General features: G+C 40.1%; 1 protein-coding gene across 27 annotated transcripts in view; it reads right to left on the bottom strand.

The window, feature by feature from the left end:
• Nucleotides 1-19,912, bottom strand: part of LOC124130918 (transcription factor IIIA-like) — a 97,527-nt gene that overhangs the window by 38,600 nt on the left and 39,015 nt on the right. For 2 of the 27 annotated variants that reach the window (XR_007219614.1, XR_007219613.1), the window contains one exon: nt 18,081-18,845. The exons of 16 other annotated variants lie outside the window; for them this stretch is intronic. Coding sequence is in view for 9 of the 11 variants with exons in the window: in XM_048390807.1 (XP_048246764.1) it covers nt 1,042-1,409 (368 nt within the window). In the remaining 2 variants the exon portion in view is untranslated. 9 more of the 27 variants (XM_048390833.1, XM_048390807.1, XM_048390822.1 and 6 more) reach the window with 9 other exon arrangements.

Here is a 19,912-nt window from a genome sequence, read left to right as displayed (position 1 = left end):
GGTGCGGTGTGTCTTGACAATTTCACAAATGTTAGCGATACATGACTGATGCAAATATGTGTTAAATGACAAACGGGGAATATTTTATAATTATTTCAAATCTTATATTGAAGAGAGACTGCTTGGATCCTTGATTTTTTAACCCATCCCAGGACACGCCTTTCCTAATTATTATCTCCCAGTTAAAGATTTTTCCCAGAGTTGATTCCAGTCACAAAGGAAAATTGATCTGTTTGACTTACCTTTTCCTTAAGTTTTGTGACACACACCCTCAAAGAACTTAATTGCCAAAATGTTTACATCCGATTCAAAGTAATTGTCAGAAAGAAAACCCACAGATTTCATGGTACCAATGCACAAATGTTATCAAACTTAGCACAACAAAAGTTGTGGAGCATCACAACACACCATGGAAAGTGTTTGAACTGGCCCAATCTTTCTCATAGTTCATCTCATCATACCTCTCATTCAGAGTAAAATATATACAAGTAAGCGCTATTATTATTGACTTGAACTGTAAAATCCGTGAAAGTTGGTTTTTGTTACAAAGACTGCACGGAGCAAAGCATGGTTTGAAAGGGTCAGCCTTTTGATATTTTCTCAACGATCTTATTTAAAAAGTTATAACGGTACTAGCTGCTTCCTGGCGCCAGCAATGGAGTTTCCTGACCGGTCAGACCAAAGATGCTTCACTTTCTAAGCTTCGGTAATATTTACTGCCACTGTTGGCATGATCTTGTTTGATGTTCCAAAATTTCACTCGGAGCCAGAGTTGAGGTGAAATGAGGTTTTAACATCGTGCAAAGCAGAGTAGCAACAAGTGTCTTTTAGTATGACACGGCCAGGTATTGAACCCCTGACCTTCCGTTCCGTTCACCAAGCAACAACTAGGCCACGCATTTGTCCTTTGACGCATGCATCTAATCTACAGATTACAGATATCAGCACCAAGGAAACGCATGGTTAAAGTAATTTTCTTTTTGACACAAAAATCATGTTGCATATGAGCCATCAAACGTCATAACTCACGGCATGTCAGTACTACTCATGTGATAGTTGTGAGCTCAACAGACACGTTTTCTTGTGAGTTCTCAGTCCAGTCCTGTACTTATATTCCTTCCCACAAACGCACGAGTGAGTTCGACCCTCGTGATTTGCATCCTTATGGTTCTTCAGAGCTCCGAGATCTGCGAAAGCTTTGCCACACTCCACGCAGGGAAAGGGCTTCCTTGTCCCCGAGCCCTGACCACTGAAGTCCTGTGTGTAAGTACTAGGAGCAAAGGAGAACCCAGCTGCCGCCAAATCAGCACAAATGTCAACACTATTTATCCCCTGGTTTTGCCTTCTCCCATCATGCAATTCTCCACCTATCAACCTTGCAGCCATTGGCTGGTTTGACTGGTCAAAACCTGCAAATAACAAAAAAGTCAAGGCTATTCTTCTCTCATTTCAGGGTTTTATTCACCAAATTTAACAATTCAGTATTGATTCTTTTTCCATGATATTATCAAATCATCTCAAGGACATGAAACACATAACATGTACAGAAATCTTCAAAAGAGCTACCTCGATAAGAAACAGCTGATTGTAATATAGAGTATCAAATCGAAGTACAAGGGGTATCAAATACATATTTCCCTTTCTGACAAACAGTAATATCAGAGGAAATATCAGTGAGTGAGTGAGTGAGTGAGTTGGGTTTAACGCCACTTTGAACAGTATTCCAGTAATGTAATTGTGTGTCAGCTTCAAGTGGGAGGAAAGAGGAGATATGAATATATATATCATATACACACATTGAATATACACCATGACAAGCATGTGATGTGTATGTCATGTGTGTGTTATGTGTACAGCATATGTATGTTGTGTTTTGTTTGTTGTTTAACGCTGCCCTCAGCAATAGTCTAGCTATATGACTGTGGTCTGTTAATAATCGAGTCTGGACCAGACAATCCAGTGATTGACATCATGAGCATCGATCCGCACAAATTGGGTTGAATGACGTGGATGAACAGTGAGTCAGTGAGCCTGACCACCCGATCTAGTTAGTCGCTGTGAACAGCATGACATCCATGCTATGTGTACAGAATGATATCCATGTTGTGTGTACAGAATGATATCCATGTTATGTGTACAGAATGATATCCATGTTGTGTGTACAGAATGATATCCATGTTATGTGTACAGAATGATTTCCATGTTATGTGTACAGAATGATATCCATGTTATGTGGACAGAATGATATCCATGCTATGTGTACAGAATGATATCCATGCTTTGTGTACAGAATGATATCCATGCTTTGTGTACAGAATGATATCCATGTTATGTGTACAGCATAATATCCATGTTATGTGTACAGAATGATATCCATGTTATGTGTACAGCATGATATCCATGTTATGTGTACAGAATATCCATGTTATGTGTACAGAATGATATCCATGTTATGTGTACAGAATGATATCCATGTTATGTGGAAAGCATGATATCCATGTTATGCATGATATCCATGTTATGTGTACAGAATGATAGCCATGCTATGTGTACAGAATGATATCCATGCTTTGTGTACAGAATGATATCCATGTTATGTGTACAGAATGATATCCATGTTATGTGGACAGCATGATATCCATGTTATGTGTACAGAATGATATCCATGTTATGTGTACAGAATATCCATGTTATGTGTACAGCATGATATCCATGTTATGTGTACAGAATGATATCCATGTTATGTGTACAGCATGATATCCATGTTATGTGTACAGAATATCCATGTTATGTGTACAGCATGATATCCATGTTATGTGTACAGAATATCCATGTTATGTGTACAGAATGATATCCATGCTTTGTGTACAGAATGATATCCATGCTTTGTGTACAGAATGATATCCATGTTGTGTGTACAGAATGATATCCATGTTATGTGTACAGCATGATATCCATGTTATGTGGACAGCATGATATCCATGTTATGTGTACAGAATGATATCCATGCTATGTGGACAGAATGATATCCATGCTATGTGTACAGCATGATATCCATGCTATGTGTACAGAATGATATCCATGTTGTGTACAGAATGATATCCATGTTATGTGTACAGTATGATATCCATGTTATGTGTACAGATGTGTACAGAATGATATCCATGTTATGTGTACAGAATGATATCCATGTTATGTGTACAGAATATCCATGTTATGTGTACAGAATGATATCCATGTTATGTGGACAGAATGATATCCATGTTATGTGTACAGCATGATATCCATGTTATGTGGACAGAATGATATCCATGTTATGTGTACAGAATGATATCCATGCTATGTGGACAGCATGATATCCATGTTATGTGTACAGAATGATATCCATGTTATGTGGACAGAATATCCATGTTTTGTGTACAGAATGATATTCATGCTATGTGTACAGCATGATATCCATGCTATGTGTACAGAATGATATCCATGCTTTGTGTACAGAATGATATCCATGCTATGTGTACAGAATGATATCCATGTTGTGTACAGAATGATATCCATGTTATGTGTACAGTATGATATCCATGTTATGTGTACAGATGTGTACAGAATGATATCCATGTTATGTGTACAGAATGATATCCATGTTATGTGTAAAGAATGATATCCATGTTATGTGTACAGAATGATATCCATGTTATGTGTACAGTATGATATCCATGTTATGTGTACAGAATATCCATGTTATGTGTACAGAATGATATCCATGTGATGTGTACAGCATGATATCCATGTTATGTGGACAGAATGATATCCATGTTGTGTGTACAGAATGATATCCATGTTATGTGTACAGTATGATATCCATGTTATGTGTACAGAATGATATCCATGTTGTGTGTACAGAATGATATCCATGTTATGTGTACAGTATGATATCCATGTTATGTGTACAGAATATCCATGTTATGTGTACAGAATGATATCCATGTTATGTGTACAGCATGATATCCATGTTATGTGGACAGAATGATATCCATGTTATGTGTACAGAATGATATCCATGTTATGTGTACAGCATGATATCCATGTTATGTGGACAGAATGATATCCATGTTATGTGTACAGAATGATATCCATGCTATGTGGACAGCATGATATCCATGTTATGTGTACAGTATGATATCCATGTTATGTGTACAGAATATCCATGTTATGTGTACAGAATGATATCCATGTTATGTGTACAGCATGATATCCATGTTATGTGGACAGAATGATATCCATGTTATGTGTACAGAATGATATCCATGCTATGTGGACAGCATGATATCCATGTTATGTGTACAGAATGATATCCATGTTATGTGGACAGAATATCCATGTTTTGTGTACAGAATGATATTCATGTTATGTGGACAGCATGATATCCATGTTATGTGTACAGAATGATATCCATGCTTTGTGTACAGCATGATATCCATGCTATGTGTACAGAATGATATCCATGCTGTGTGTACAGAATGATATCCATGTTGTGTGTACAGAATGATATCCATACTGTGTACAGAATGATATCCATGTTATGTGTACAGAATGATACCCATGTTATGTGTACAGAATGATATCCATGCTATGTGTACAGCATGATATCCATGCTATGTGTACAGAATTATATCCATGTTGTGTGTACAGAATTATATCCATGTTGTGTGTACAGAATGATATCCATGTTATGAGTACAGAATGATATCCATGTTATGTGTACAGTATGCTAGTCTGTACACATTACTTTCAACAGATTGGAGAACAGGGATCTGTAGCTTTAGGAGAAAAACATTTTCTGACACTTTGCAGTTGAAGAAAACAGGAAATATTGAGCAAAAAACTTGATGTTATGAAAACCTCCTGGAAATATGTACAAAATCAAACCAAAATTACTCAAACATCATGTGAGCTAAAAGTTTAAGCCACATCACCTTATTCTCACATAAAAGATTGGCGGACACTTTTAAGGACGTAGATATTTGCCACTCGGGTGGTCATTAAATCGGCCTTAAATTAATAAAATCTCAAGATGGGGATAAATTTACCATGGCCCATCCAATAACTAGCCCTAAAAATGTAGTCATCATTGATGCAACTTAACTCTGTGTACCAATAGTAATTCTTCACAATTACAACACCGCGATTGCACTGGAGCATCAGACAGTCACGATTATACATGTATCAGCATGATAATGTCATACAAGATGATCAACTCATCTCCAAAATACACATTTAATCCAGCAAACACAAAATGTCAGTGAGAGATGAGTCTAGTGGCCAGTAGTCATCAACAGATCTCTAAGTTCTAACACCAGGATGTACGTGACCTATCTCCATTGACTGATGTGATGTGACATGTCATCTGAGAAGGTCAGCCTCTACACAAAATTTGGTCCAAATCCATTCATACTTTTTGAAGTAACTGAGCACCAATTCATTTGACCTGAGAAGAAATGTCTCCAAAAGCTTTTGGTCCAAATCTAGTAACTGTCGCTTGGGGTGATCCAACTGAAGTAATGTCTTGCCATAAAGTTTTCTAAAAACAAACCAACAAGAGCCAATACATCAAAAGTCCTTTTTACTGTCAGTCAATGCCCGACAATATGGCAGAGCACCCGCACACATCTTAATATGGAAACCTTGGACAAGTGTTGTGATACAGCATTGAACTGTTCTTGCAATACCACAATGCCACTTTTTGGCTGAGCATTATGTCCACTTCCAGAAAAAAGTATGAGAAATACCCATTCATTTAGGAGCCTGCATAGCTGACCAGTGCACTACAACCCAATGATGGGGATTCAACTTGGCCTTGATTGATAGGCGTTACTTAGATGTTGACTAATGACATAGTAGACACAATTTACTTGGCCTTGATTGATAGGCGTTACTTAGATGTTGACTAATGACATAGTAGACACAATTTACTTGGCCTTGATTGATAGGCGTTACTTAAATGTTGACAGATGACATAGTAGACACAATTTACTTGGCCTTGATTGATAGGCGTTATTTAAATGTTGACAGATGACATAGTAGACACAATTTACTTGGCCTTGATTGATAGGCGTTACTTAGATGTTGACAGATGACATAGTAGACACAATTTACTTGGCCTTGATTGATAGGCGTTACTTAAATGTTGACAGATGACATAGTAGACACAATTTACTTGGCCTTGATTGATAGGCGTTACTTAAATGTTGACAGATGACATAGTAGACACAATTTACTTGGCCTTGATTGATAGGCGTTACTTAAATGTTGACAGATGACATAGTAGACACAATTTACTTGGCCTTGATTGATAGGCGTTACTTAAATGTTGACAGATGACATAGTAGACACAATTTACTTGGCCTTGATTGATAGGCGTTACTTAAATGTTGACAGATGACATAGTAGACACAATTTACTTGGCCTTGATTGATAGGCGTTACTTAAATGTTGACAGATGACATAGTAGACACAATTTGCTTGGCCTTGATTGATAGGCGTTACTTAAATGTTGACAGATGACATAGTAGACACAATTTATGGATAACAGCATCTTTAATACTGAGTGAGTGAGTATGGTTTTACATCACTTTAAGCAATATTCCAGCAATATCATGGCGGGGGACACCAGAAATTGGCTTCACACATTGTACCCATGTCGGGAATCGAACCCAGGTCATTGGCATGACGAGCGAACGCTTTAACCACTAGGCTACCCGACCACCCTTCTTTACTACTGTAAAGGCGACGTTTCAGTTTATATCCTTAGAGGATCTATACCGAAATGCCGCCTATACAGTATTGTTGTTATCCATAAAGTGTGTCTACTTTGACATTTATGCCGTATTTCCATCATGAACCGACCCGTGAAGATTCCGGGGTAGCATAGGTCTTCAGCAACCCATACTTGCCATAAAAGGCGACTATGCTTGTCGTAAAAGGCGACTAACGGGATCGGGTGGTCAGGCTCGCTGACTTGGTTCATACATGTCATCGATCCCAATTGCGTGGATCGATGCTCATGATGTTAATCACTGGATTGTCTGGTCCAGATTCGATTATTTACAGACCGCAGTCATATAGCTGGAATATTGCTGAGTGCGGCGTAAAACCACAAACCAACCAATCCATCATGAACCAGAAATTTTACAAGTTCTAAGACTTCAGCCAAAGTCCACAGTGGACATGACCGATTCTCCTCCCAATTCTGGACATGTGTTATCCTCTCCTCCAGGAGGACGCAGGATGTCAGGATGCAGATGGACCTTCAGGATTCATTCCTGCTGCACACATCTTATTTTGTCTGAGATGTTTATGCAAGCTTGATCGGTATTTGTAAATCTTCCCACAGACACAGGCAAAGCTGAGCTGCTGGTGGATGGCTTCGACGTGGAATGTTCTGGCTCTGTAAGTCATGAACATCCTGTCGCAGTGGGGGCATGGAAAGGATGGTTGCAAGTCACCCCCACCTCCACCAGCAAACTCTGCAGCGTGAGAGAACTGGCCACGATACATGCTTGTCATGAGCATGCCACCAGCAACACCAGAACCATGAAAACCTGAAAGTAACAAAAATTCCTTCTGTACACTGATCCTTGACAATTCACAAAGAACAATATCCATACCAATGACTCTATTAACGTCACACATCAGTATATCCAATCCATCAAGAATTCACTCCAGATATTCAGAGAGAGCAAACAGAGGTATATTCTCCTTCAATCCTAATATTGAACGTAGTGTTGAGGAGGATCTGTGCTTCCTGTCGCAGCAGCACAAGAAAAACTTTGTCTTAGGTGCTGCTGTAGCCCTGTTCGGTATTTGTAAACCTTGCCACATACACATGAGAAGCTCCTGTGTTCATGGATAGCCTCAATGTGGTACATCCTCGACCTGGAACTGACAAACACTCTATCACAGTGGGGACAAGGATGGGAGCCTTGGCCACCAGTTGAACCTTCTGCAGGTCTGCCAGCAGCAGCACTGAGGAACACACCAGAATTGGGGATAGCTGCCGGCAGAAAACTGCCATAATCTGAAAGAAACAAAAATGCTTGTTCTAGAAAGTGTCCATTTTGATGTTTGCATTTGCCACTCTAAAAATCCTCATTGCCTTCCATCTTAAAAGAAAAACAACCTCTGAACAAATCCAATTATATTTAATCTCTTTATTCCCTTTTTCTATCAATCTGGAAAAGAAACTATTGCAAGGAAGACAAAGCATACTTGGGTGTCCAGATCCTTGACAATTGACTAAGAACACCATGTCTAATTAATTTTTCTGGCTGTTTGGTCACCCTTGCCAGTATGACATCAGCGACAAAGCATCATGTTGATCCACAAGAACCCAATTTACCAAGGATACATTTACCGTATTCAACGTAATTAGCGCCCTGGGCGCTCTCAAAATTAGAAATAGGGGGCTCTTATTAGAATATAATTTTAGTGAGGAACAAACAGAGTTGAAAGATCGTAAATTTCGTGGTTTATGCTGACAGGCTGAAATGATACAAAAGAAAAGTCTGTGCATATTATATATGACAGATATATTTTCCAGAATTTAATTGCCCACAAGGGTGCATAAAACACACGAGTGCGTATTATACACGAATAAATAAATCTTGTGCACATTGATCAATCAGAAGGGGTGCCAATTGGGATTGTTCACTAGCCAACATATTAACAAATATCGCAGTGGGCGCTTACAGGAGCGGGGCGCTTATTACGTCAAATACGGTATCCCAATGTCTCTATCATAACAGCAAAGGCTGTTGCAATCCATCAGCTCAATCCTGTGTATCATTCATCATTCACACAAATATCCCAGACGCATTCAACCTTCTGTACAGTGAGTGAGTGAGTATGGTTTTACGCCCCTTTTAGCAATAATGCAGCAATATCGCAGCGGGGACACCAGAACTTTCTGTACAGTTACTGAAAGGACTCTTGTGGAGTGCCAGAGCTCCCCATTGCAGCAACACAAGAGAAACTCTGCCTCAGATGTGTCTGTAGTCCTGTTCGGTATTTGTAAACCTTGCCACATACACATGAGAAGCTCCTGTGTTCATGGATAGCCTCAATGTGGTACATCCTCGACCTGGAACTGACAAACACTCTATCACAGTGGGGACAAGGATGGGAGCCTTGGCCACCTGCTGAACCTTCTGCAGGTCTGTCAACAGCAGCACTGAGGAACACACCAGAATTGGGGATAGCTGCCGGCAGAAAACTGCCAAAACCTGAAAGAAACAAAAATGCTTGTTCTAGAAATATATTTGTGTAACAAATATTTAACAAGCCGTCCTGATGATCACAAGACATTCATTCATCCATAAGCACTTGAGTTCATGTGCTGAAATGAAAACTGAATATCTGAGGCAGTGACATCACAACAAGTTTGGAGGTGTGTTCTCCGTTAGGAACAACGAACAGGACTTCTGATGGCGAATTAAGCCTGGTCGGTAAGCATAAGCCTTTCCACAAATACACGAGTTTCTGACTTTGTCGTGGATTGCTGCCTTATGATTGTATCGGGCACCATAGTTGGTGAAAACTTTGTCACATTCTGAACAAGGGAAAGACTGACTTTCGTGCACACTTAAGTTCACATCCCTAGAAGGATTTGTGAAAGCAGAAGAAAGCCCTTGTAAGGATGTCCCCATTCCTTGATAAGGATCTGTAAATGGGCCAACTCCAAAGGATCTCCCATAACCATGAAAATCTGAAAGTAATAAAAACCAAGTCTAAAACATTTTGGTTGATCATTTAGAACTAGTGGGTAATAGTGGGGCACCTTAAACAGATGGATAACTTCTACAAATAACACCCATAAAAGCTCATTCAATAATCATAAGCAATCCCTGCTGTGCATAGTCCATTATGAAATACTGACGATACAAAAAGAATGTGTTAATGAATCACTTTAAAAAAAACATTAACACGAACACACTGAATATACTAGTGACACATCACTGTATAAAAACCAAACACAAAATCGTAATAATAAACATGAACCAAATAACCAAATATCCACAATGTTTCTAAATCTCCAAGAATGAATGCACTATTATAGAACGTTGTTGTTATACACGGCAGTTGAATTGACTTCACAAAGTTTCAACTCTTGACCCTTCTTAACCTTCTGGGGCGGTCGGGTAGCCTAGTGGTTAAAGCGTTGGCTCGTCACGCCGAAGACCTGGGTTCGATTCCCGACAATGGGTACAATGTGTGAAGCCCATTTCTGGTGTCCCCTGCCGTGATATTGCTGGAATATTGCTAAAAGCGGCGTAAAACCATACTCACTCACTCACTTAACCTTCTGAGGACAATAATTTCTAATGCCATACAACTTTGCAATTGTTTCACTAAAATCACAGTCAAATCCCAATGATTTGAACAAAATCGACGTAAGTACCAATTGTTATGACATTCTGAAATTTAACGGCTGAGAAATGGCCAGAAGATGTTTCAGCTTTCAGTATGGACTTGGCACAAAGGTCAAAGCAAGGTGAAATATTAACATACATTGATCCAGTGGTTTCCGAGATGATGTTCACAGCGACAGGGTATTCATTTCCAGACAACTTACGATCATGGTCAAAGTGCAAAGGTCAAAGAGCAAATAAAGGTCAAAATCTAAGATACAGCGAAAGACGGAAGATGCGTTGGGTCCAGATACCAGCTACACATGTACCAAATGTCATGATATTCCAAACAAAGCGGTTGAGCAAGCACCATACGAAGATACAGCTTTCAGTATGGTTGATGAAAGTGCGTAAGTCAAATCAAGGTGAAAATTTAAAATATCTAAAACAGCTCCAGAACTTGGCTGCACGTTTTCACCTATATAGCTTGGCTGCATGTTTTCTTGTGTCGGAGTAAGCCTTGTCTGTACAGATAAACCTTGCCACAAACACAAGCGTGTGTGACTTTATTATGCTTGGCAGCAATGTGATGCCACCGCGCGCCATGACTTGAGAAGACTTTATCACAATTATGACACTGGAAGTTGCCAGTATTTCTGTCATGAGTGCTCCCAACATTGAAATGAGCTGAGTCAGCATAACTGTCTTGTGTCAGAAACAGGGAACTACTGCTGTAACCACACGGATCTGAAAGTAACAAAAAGTCTGCTCTGATCTCTCTGGGGGTCATTTTTCAAAAATATTCTAAAGGCATTTTTTTACAATTTCAAATATTTTATAAACATTTTTTTTAAATTTCTACGATGATACAGAATGATGACTGACATTTTGAGATTAGTGATTAGTTTCAATGATAAAGCAGAGGCAATCACGATATATATTTTTAAAGTGAGTTTGAAACCTGCATAATTTGTCTTTGTCCAAGTCTGATGTATTTGTATGTCAATATGTCAAGTGTATGTCAGATGTGAAACTCAGTGTACATTGATTGTGCGATTGTAAGCTACTGCAGAAGGTGAGAACACATGTAGTTATGCAGATGAAAAACAATCCATCTGAGGTAAGAACTCCACATTCTATCCAAAAATTCATCTGTCTGTCTTTGAGGGGATTCTGTCAAAAAATGTCCAAAGAGTGAGTGAGTATGGTCTTACACCGCTTTGACAAATATTCCAGCAGTATCATGGCAGCGGACACCAGAAATGGGCTTCACGCGTTCTACCCATGTGGAGAATCGAACCCAGGTCTACGGCGTGATAAGCGAACACCTTAACCACTAGGCTACCCCACTGTCCCATATGTCCAAAGAACCAACGCCTGTGAACACAGCCAACAACAATACTGAGCAAGCCTGGTCATAATGTGTGACCTGATTAGGTAGTGTTGCATCCCAACAGTATAGAATGTTGATCATACTATCAAACACTGGTTTGCTCAGCCAAGAATTGATTATGTACACACAAATAGACCGCAGCAAAAACGTCTCAAGAGGAACCACAATGAGGTTTGTTTGAAGATGTGTAGGCATTCCTAGGCATATAATCAGTTACATCATGATTTGCAGCATGCAACTCAATTGCGCAAGTATTTCCAAGGGATTATCAAACTGCCCTACAGACACATTCAAAACTAGGACTGGGACGAGTCCAAATTTACTACCCGAGTACCCTCCACCCTATTACCAGACCAAACCCGGGTACCACTGTAGATATTTAGAGATAGGTACAAACTGTCCGATTTGGAAAAGTTTGACCTTAGCCCTGGCAAAATGTATTTAGATACACATGTAAAACGATCTGGTCATGCATACACTGAAGTTTACTGCATGAAGTTTTATCTTTATTCAAACATACAAAAGTCAGAAGGAATGGGTGCATTGTCAGAAAGAAAAGTGACTTACAGTGTAACCATAGAGTCTTAAACAGTTTTTGTCATTAAACAATATGTCACGTGACTAACCATGAGTCCGGGGAGTGCTATGGGTACCCGGGTCCTACTTTGGACCCACCCGACCGGAGAACCCAAGTTACCCGTCCCAGCCTTAATCAAAACCATAGTGTCGAAGTTGAAGGGACCTACGTAAATAATTTGAGTTATCCGAAGTTTGACACCACCAAAAATATATAAAGAAGGAATACGCCGGGACCAAGCTTTTACTTTGAGACACGAGTAAGTTCAAAATCAAAGTTCGACACAATGGTGTTTGACTGTAATTTCTAAGAGCTGTGTTGACAATCTTTTGATGTCAAGGTTGGTTGGTTGGTTTGTTGTTTTACACCGCACTCAGCAATATTCCAGCTATATGACGGTGGTCTGTAAATAATCCAGTCTGGACCAGACAATCCAGTGATTGACATCATGAGCATCGATCCACGCAATTGGGATCGATGACATGCATCAACCAAGTCAGCGAGCCTGACCACCCGATCCCGTTAGTCGCCTTTTACGACAAGCATAGTCGCCATTTACGGCAAGCATGGGTTTGATGTCAAGTGTGTGCTGCTAATTCAACAAGCCTGGACATCAATAAGTTGATGACTTCAACAATGTTAATCAAGAACATTAAACTCATCAAAAAGGAAACACTTTTATTTTAATTGTAAAACAGGTACAGTCATTATACAAACATATTAACTAATTAACCAGTAGCTTCAGGTGTCCGGGGAGAACTTTCATTTAGTGCACTGACACCTTGAAGATAATTATCCTTTCACAAAAGCTTGGAAATAACAGACCTGATCTCACAGCAAATCATAAAACATTATCACAAATAAATGTTCAAGTCAGAAGCTGACACAATAGCTCCCTTAGCCATGTGAGCTTGAACTTGGAAAGCAAGACTTGGTCTGAAATGTACTCACTGGACACACGTGACTTTGTTGCATCACGCACGTAAGAAATCACTATGTTCTCATGGTTGGTTGGTTTACGCCGCACTCAGCAATATTCCAGCTATATGACGGTGGTCTGTAAATAATCGAGTCTGGACCAGACAATCCAGTGATTAATATCATGAGCATCGATCTGCGCAATTGGGATCGATGACATGCATCAACCAAGTCAGCGAGCCTGACCACCCGATCCCGTTAGTCGCCTTTTACGACAATATACTAATATACTAATATTGCATCAGATCAATTAATATGCAATTCAAACATTATGGACTGGTATTCTCTGGTAATCTCTGATTGGACCATATTTTTATGATACTTCAGTCCCTGGCCCTGGGCACTTAAATATTACTGATTTGGTAGTGATGTCCTTTGGCAATTCTTATATTGCATCAGATCATGTGTATGCACTTCAAACATTACGGATTGGTGTTTTCTGTCAATCTCTGATTGGTATAACTGACTAACATTATTTGGTAGTGATCTCTTTTGGCAATTCTAACACCGGTTTGTTGGTTGTTTGTTTTACGCCGCACTCAGCAATATTCCAGCTGTATGACAGCGGTCTTTAAATAATGTAGTCTGGACCAGACAATCCAGTGATTGATGTCATAAGCATCGATCCTTGCAATTGGGATACGATGACATGCATCAACCAAGTCAGCGACCCTGACCACCCGATCCCGTTAGTCGCCTCTTACGACAAGCATAGTTGCTGAAGACCTGTTCTAATCCGTGTCTTCATGGGTCTCTAATACCCGTATTGCATCAGATCATCAAGTATGCATTGTAGATTTCAAACAATATGGCTTGGTATTCAAGGGCACTGTCCCACTGGGCAATATTTCCATCAGTCTAGGTACGTCTGCACTTGCCTCTTCATAAATCACTGACTGGTATTAGTGTTTACTGGTAGAGATCTCAAAGGGCATAGTTTCTTATGAGCAGTCAGACCAGTGATATAAGTGTACACCTTCCCACAGGCACAGGGGTAGGTGGCTTTGCGATGTTTAGCAGCTATGTGATTCCACCTGGATCCTGGACTGGCGAAGGTTTTGTCGCACTGAGAACAAGGGAAGCCACTTGTGTCTGGCTCAGTGTTACGTGGGGCAGCAACAAACTGCTGAAATGCTCTATTGGGCAAAGATGGCGGTAGGCGAGCCTGTTGCATGTACAAGCTTGGTCTGCCTTCAAAGCTGCTGCCATAACCATGAATATCTGAAAGCAAAAAAAAAGTTCTCATCCACTTCTGTCTGTTATAGTTTTGAAGGTCCACAGAAAATACAATTGGTTAGGTTTTCTTTGCAGCAAAATGAGGGCAGTATCGCTTGTGTCGGGTTAGGCTGGTCAGATAGAGGTACTCCTTGCCACAAAGACAAGAAAACTTGGTATCAGTATGCTTGGAGGCAAAATGGTTCCTTCTAGATCCAATACTAGCGAAGACCTTGTCACAGTGTGAGCAAGGGAAGTTGCTGGACACAGACAACAAAGCTGCATTAGGAAACTGATGCTGATCATTTAAGGCAATCTCTCTCCTATCCTGGACAAAATCCCCTCTTGGCCCTGTTGCCACAAGACTGCCATAACCAAATCCTGCAATGAACAAGGAAAGCCTAGTCTGAATGTTTTGTAGACAAGATTATATCGAGCGAGGAATGATCAGTTGGCTTTAAGGGCGCAGTGAACATAAATTTAATCACAAAATAAGGTCTCAGTTTAATATGTTAGAAAAGCAAGAAGTGAGTCAAGTCTACATGTCTCCCACTTTGGAGAAACCCATAGCGATGATGGTGCCGCCAAACCAGGGATCATAATCAAGGTAAATCTGGGATTCGAACCCACAATCATATAATACCTGTGCACCCATTGGATGCCACTCTGCAGTGAATTGTGTCCTCAAACAACTGAGCAACCCATATCTGAAACGATTTAAGCTGTAACTTTGTTACTTGTAAGGTTTCTATCAGAAAAGAAGAGCACTTAGACCATGACCAAACAGTTACCAACATCTATAAACCATAAACTATTCCCAAGAAATAATATTGCAAAATGAAACATATGATCATGATTTCCCAATAACCAAATACCGTATTCTATGTAATAAGAGCCCAGGGCACTCTCAAAATTAGAACTAGGGGGCTCTTATTAGAATTTTATTTTGGTGGGAATAAACAGAGTTGAAGGATCGTAAATTTCGTGGTTTACCCTGACAGCCTGAAATGTTTATATACGACAAATATATGTTTCCAGAATTTAATTGCCCATAATTAAGGGTGCATAAAACACACAAGTGTGTATTATACACCAATAAATAAGTCTTGTGTACATTGATCAATCAGAAGGAGTGCTAATTGGGATTAATCACTGGCCAATATATCAGCAAATATCGCCGTCGAATACGATATGTCAATTCTGAAGCTCCTTCTGAAGAAATACAAGGAAGAGGTGACTCAGTCACCAAAAGCTACCTTTCCTTGCACCGGACACCAAAACCAAGAGGTGAATGTGTGCAGCATTACAGGTGGGGTGAAATGGGGTTCAAGATCATTAAACTTACATGCGACATGCCTGCAAGTGTGTGTGTATGTGTGTGGCTGCTTGTACTGGTCAGGACTAATGTAGGTCTTATAGTGCCACCCTCCCCGAGATGCCATGCTGCAGCTGAACAAAGATACCCTGCCCACATCCTGAACTAACTCCAAGCCGACCAGTCTTTATCTCCTGGCAGGGAAACAACAAAATAACATCTTTGGTAGGATCGAACCACCAGCCTTCCACTCTTCGAGCCTGTCTACTTCCAACCTGTCTATCCACCAGGTCAAGGAGGAGTGAGTGAGTTTGGTTTAATGCCATTTTAACAGTATTCCAGTTATATCACGGCGTGTCAGCTTAATGTGGGAGGAAACGCCAAAGTGATGCAGGTCTCAGACGTTTACCACTTTGGTGGAACCCACGAGCACGGGTATGGTGCTGACAAACCTAGAAATATAATCGGGGTGACCGGGATTCCAACCCACAATCATAGGTTTCTGGCATGCCCAAAAGATGCAACTCTGCAAAGCGAATCGCGGCGCCTTAGACGACTGGGCCACCCGTTCCCCTAGACCAAGGAGGAGGACGCAGCATTACAGATCTGAAGTATGACGTATTGATTCAAATTCTCTTTTCAAACAGCTGTTTAAACCTGTATGTGTGTTCCATCTTCAAGTAAAATCAGAACCAGTTCAAACATAAGTGAGTTAGCTCTGTGTCATGCAAATATTGTTTTGTAGACATCGCTCCTGAGATTGCTGTCTGGCACATCCTTCAAATGGTCTGGCAGTGGAATAAACTGCGTATTCACATGTTCACCATGGCCATGTTTCTCATTAACAGACTGCTGAAGTTTCGAGTTCTCTGTATCTTATACAAGTCAGCAATTCGTCCAGCCCTATCACTGTGGCCAGTGTACAATCAATTACGAATTTGCATGGCAATGACCCAGATTTACTCAGTTTAACCTTTATAAACGCAAAGATATTGAAGTCATGAAGAACATGATAAAATTGAAATGTGTGTGTAATGTGGAGGCCAACATCGAGAAATATACGAGCAAAACAAAGATGAGAAATCGAACCTTTATTGCAGGTATTAGTCTTCCTGCTCATCGTGTGTCAACATACAACTTGATTATCAGGGAACAACTGATGCAACAAGACAATGTGGTTCAGTTTCATGTAAAATAAGTACAAAGGGCGGCAAAGAAGAAAAATAACGTTTGGTCTGCCATGAGCTTTGTTGGTATGCCTTTACTTGGATCAGATATTATAAGCGTATGATTCTGCACATTAACAGAAGTCTCAAGCAATTGGGAGTTGTTTAAGTTGTTAAATCTTTAAAGATCACTGTTCTTAGTGAGTGAGTGAGTGAGTATGGTTATGCGCCTCTTTCAGCAATATTTCAGCAATATCAAGGCAGGGGACACCAGAAATAGGCTTTACACATTGTACCCATGTAGGGAATTGATCCCGGGTCTTTGGCATGACGAGCAAACGCTTGAACCACTGGGTTATCCCACCTCCCCATCACTGTTCATTCATCTATGTACTGAGCAAACATTTTGACCACCAATATATTCAAGGATGGAAATGCATTTCTGTAAAAATAAGTCATTTAACTTGACTACATTTCTTTATTACCTAACCATTCATTAAAATGCTAGCTTCCGATTGGTGAAGGAGTGGCAATCATTTTCCATTCTGCCCGCTCATGTCGCCTGCTGAGAAATCAGTCAGAAAATGGCTGAATATTTGTTGTCTAACTCAGTGAGCGAGTATGTTTTTTTGCCACTTTTAGCATTATTCCAGCAATATCATGGCCGGGGACACCAGAAATGGGCTTCACACATTGTACCCATGTCGGGAATTGAACCCGGGACTTCGGCGTGACAAGCGAACCCTTTAACCACTAGGCCACCCGACCGCCCCTCTTACTCAGTGAAACTTTGGACATATATTCCGTGTCTGTATGAATCAATGTCAGTGAGATGAATGTGTTGTCTACAGTTGAGCCTGTGTGTGAGCCTATGTTGGTTGGTGGGTTTGTTGTTTAACGCCGCACTCAGCAATATTCCAGCTATATGACAGCAGTCTGTAAATAATTGAGTCTGGACCAGACAATCCAGTGATTGATATCATGAACATCGATCCACGCAATTGGGATCGATGACATGCATCAACCAAGTCAGCGAGCCTGACCACCCGAACCCGTTAGTCACCTTTTACAAAAAGAAGCATAGTCGCCTTTTACGACAAGCATGGGTTGCTGAAGACCTATTCTACCCCGGAATCTTCACGGGTACCCCAGGCCATCACACAAGGGGTACCTCACACCATATACCCCTCAAGATCAGTTAACAAGTTATCTCATTCTTTGATAACTAGTTGAATGCATGTGGTAACTTCACATTTACGACAAAATAAAGACAAAATACCCAATACATAAAAGAAGGAAAATGTTCCTGAAATAAGATCCTCGAAAAACAAAGACTGGATGCAGTGTTCAAAACTAGTACAAAGTCCAGACAGTCTTGGGTTGAACACCAAATGACACATCATCAATGATGAAAATGTTCGGACAACGGCACCCGTCAAGCTGGATAGATTTCATTTGTTGAAACTGCCTCATATCCTAACGTAGGTGGTCATAGGCTATGCTGTAGTTGCAGCTATAAAGGTGGCACATGTCTTCTTGTGTTTAATCAGCCCTTGACAATACATGTAGGTCTTGCCACAAACACAGGCAAACTTAACATTGTTGTGTTTGGCTTGAATGTGATTCCATCTGGCCCCGTAGCCAGAGAACACTTTGCCGCACTGAGGACAAACATAATTTCCTTGGATTTGACCAGTGTTTCTAGAGGGTGTTAGGATGGGAATGGACTGGTCACTGACTTCTTGCAAATATTGCCTAGGTGGAATGATGTTTAGGTTCTCATAACCATGAACACCTGAAAACAACAAAAAACATTTCTGTATTCATGGTTTTAACTTGCTTTAACGATTCTGAAAAATGGTTCCAAAATAATTTGTTTCCCATTGCAAAATAAAACAGAAAAATGGTCCTCCATTATGAAAATGAAATACCGTATTCGACGTAATTTGCTAATATATTGTCTAGTGAACAATCCCAATTAACACCCCTTCCGATTGATCAATCTACACAAGACTTATTCGTGTATAATACGTGTGTTATATGCATCCTTAATTATTGGAAATAAAATTCTGGAAAAATCTATCTGTCGTATATAAACATTTCAGGCTGTCAGCATAACCACGAAATTTACGATCTTTCAACTATCGTTTTTCATCAAAATAATATTCTTATAAGAGCCCCCTCTTTCTAATTTTGAGAGCGCCCAGGGCGCTTATTATGTCAAATACAGTAAATTTTGTGGCTGACGACTGCCACTGTGTGAAGAGACAGTGACAGAAAATGCTGCATTCATATTGCAGTCTCTACTATCAAACACCATGACCCCAAAAATAAAGTCACAATGTTTCTCAATTTCTCTGGATGCTCACCAGTGAAGGATTTCAAACCGGAAAGCAAAACATTTGTATGCTTTTTCTGATAAACAGAATAATAAATGACAATCATCTTTTATTTGAGTGAGTGAGTGAGAGAGTTGGGTTTAATGCCGCTTTTAACAGTATTCCAGTTATATCACAGCGTGTCTGCTTAATGTGGGTGGAAAGCCCCAAGTGATGCAGGTCTTAGACGTTTACCTTTTATTTGAGATGACCTGGAGCATTTGTGCAGTGGCATACAGAAATAGAAGAACTAGCTACATGAGACGTGTAGTCGTAACGGAGCTTCATCTGGTTTCATCCTTATCGTGCTTATTACTGACCTTACAGCATTCGTGTAGAATTTTAGTCATACATTTCAGTGCCTATTAAGGCTCTCTCATCGAAATTCAAGGTCATGCAAATTAATAGCACATATTTTCCCTTTCAGTTTGATCCAGCCAACAATTACAAGAACCATATAAAGGAGTGAGTGAGTTGGGTTTAA

The sequence above is a fragment of the Haliotis rufescens genome, unplaced genomic scaffold (genome assembly GCF_023055435.1).
Source record: "Haliotis rufescens isolate VD_foot unplaced genomic scaffold, xgHalRufe1.0.p SCAF_9, whole genome shotgun sequence".
Classification (NCBI taxonomy): Eukaryota; Metazoa; Mollusca; class Gastropoda; order Lepetellida; family Haliotidae; genus Haliotis; species Haliotis rufescens.
This window is presented reverse-complemented; position numbering and strand designations above follow the sequence as displayed.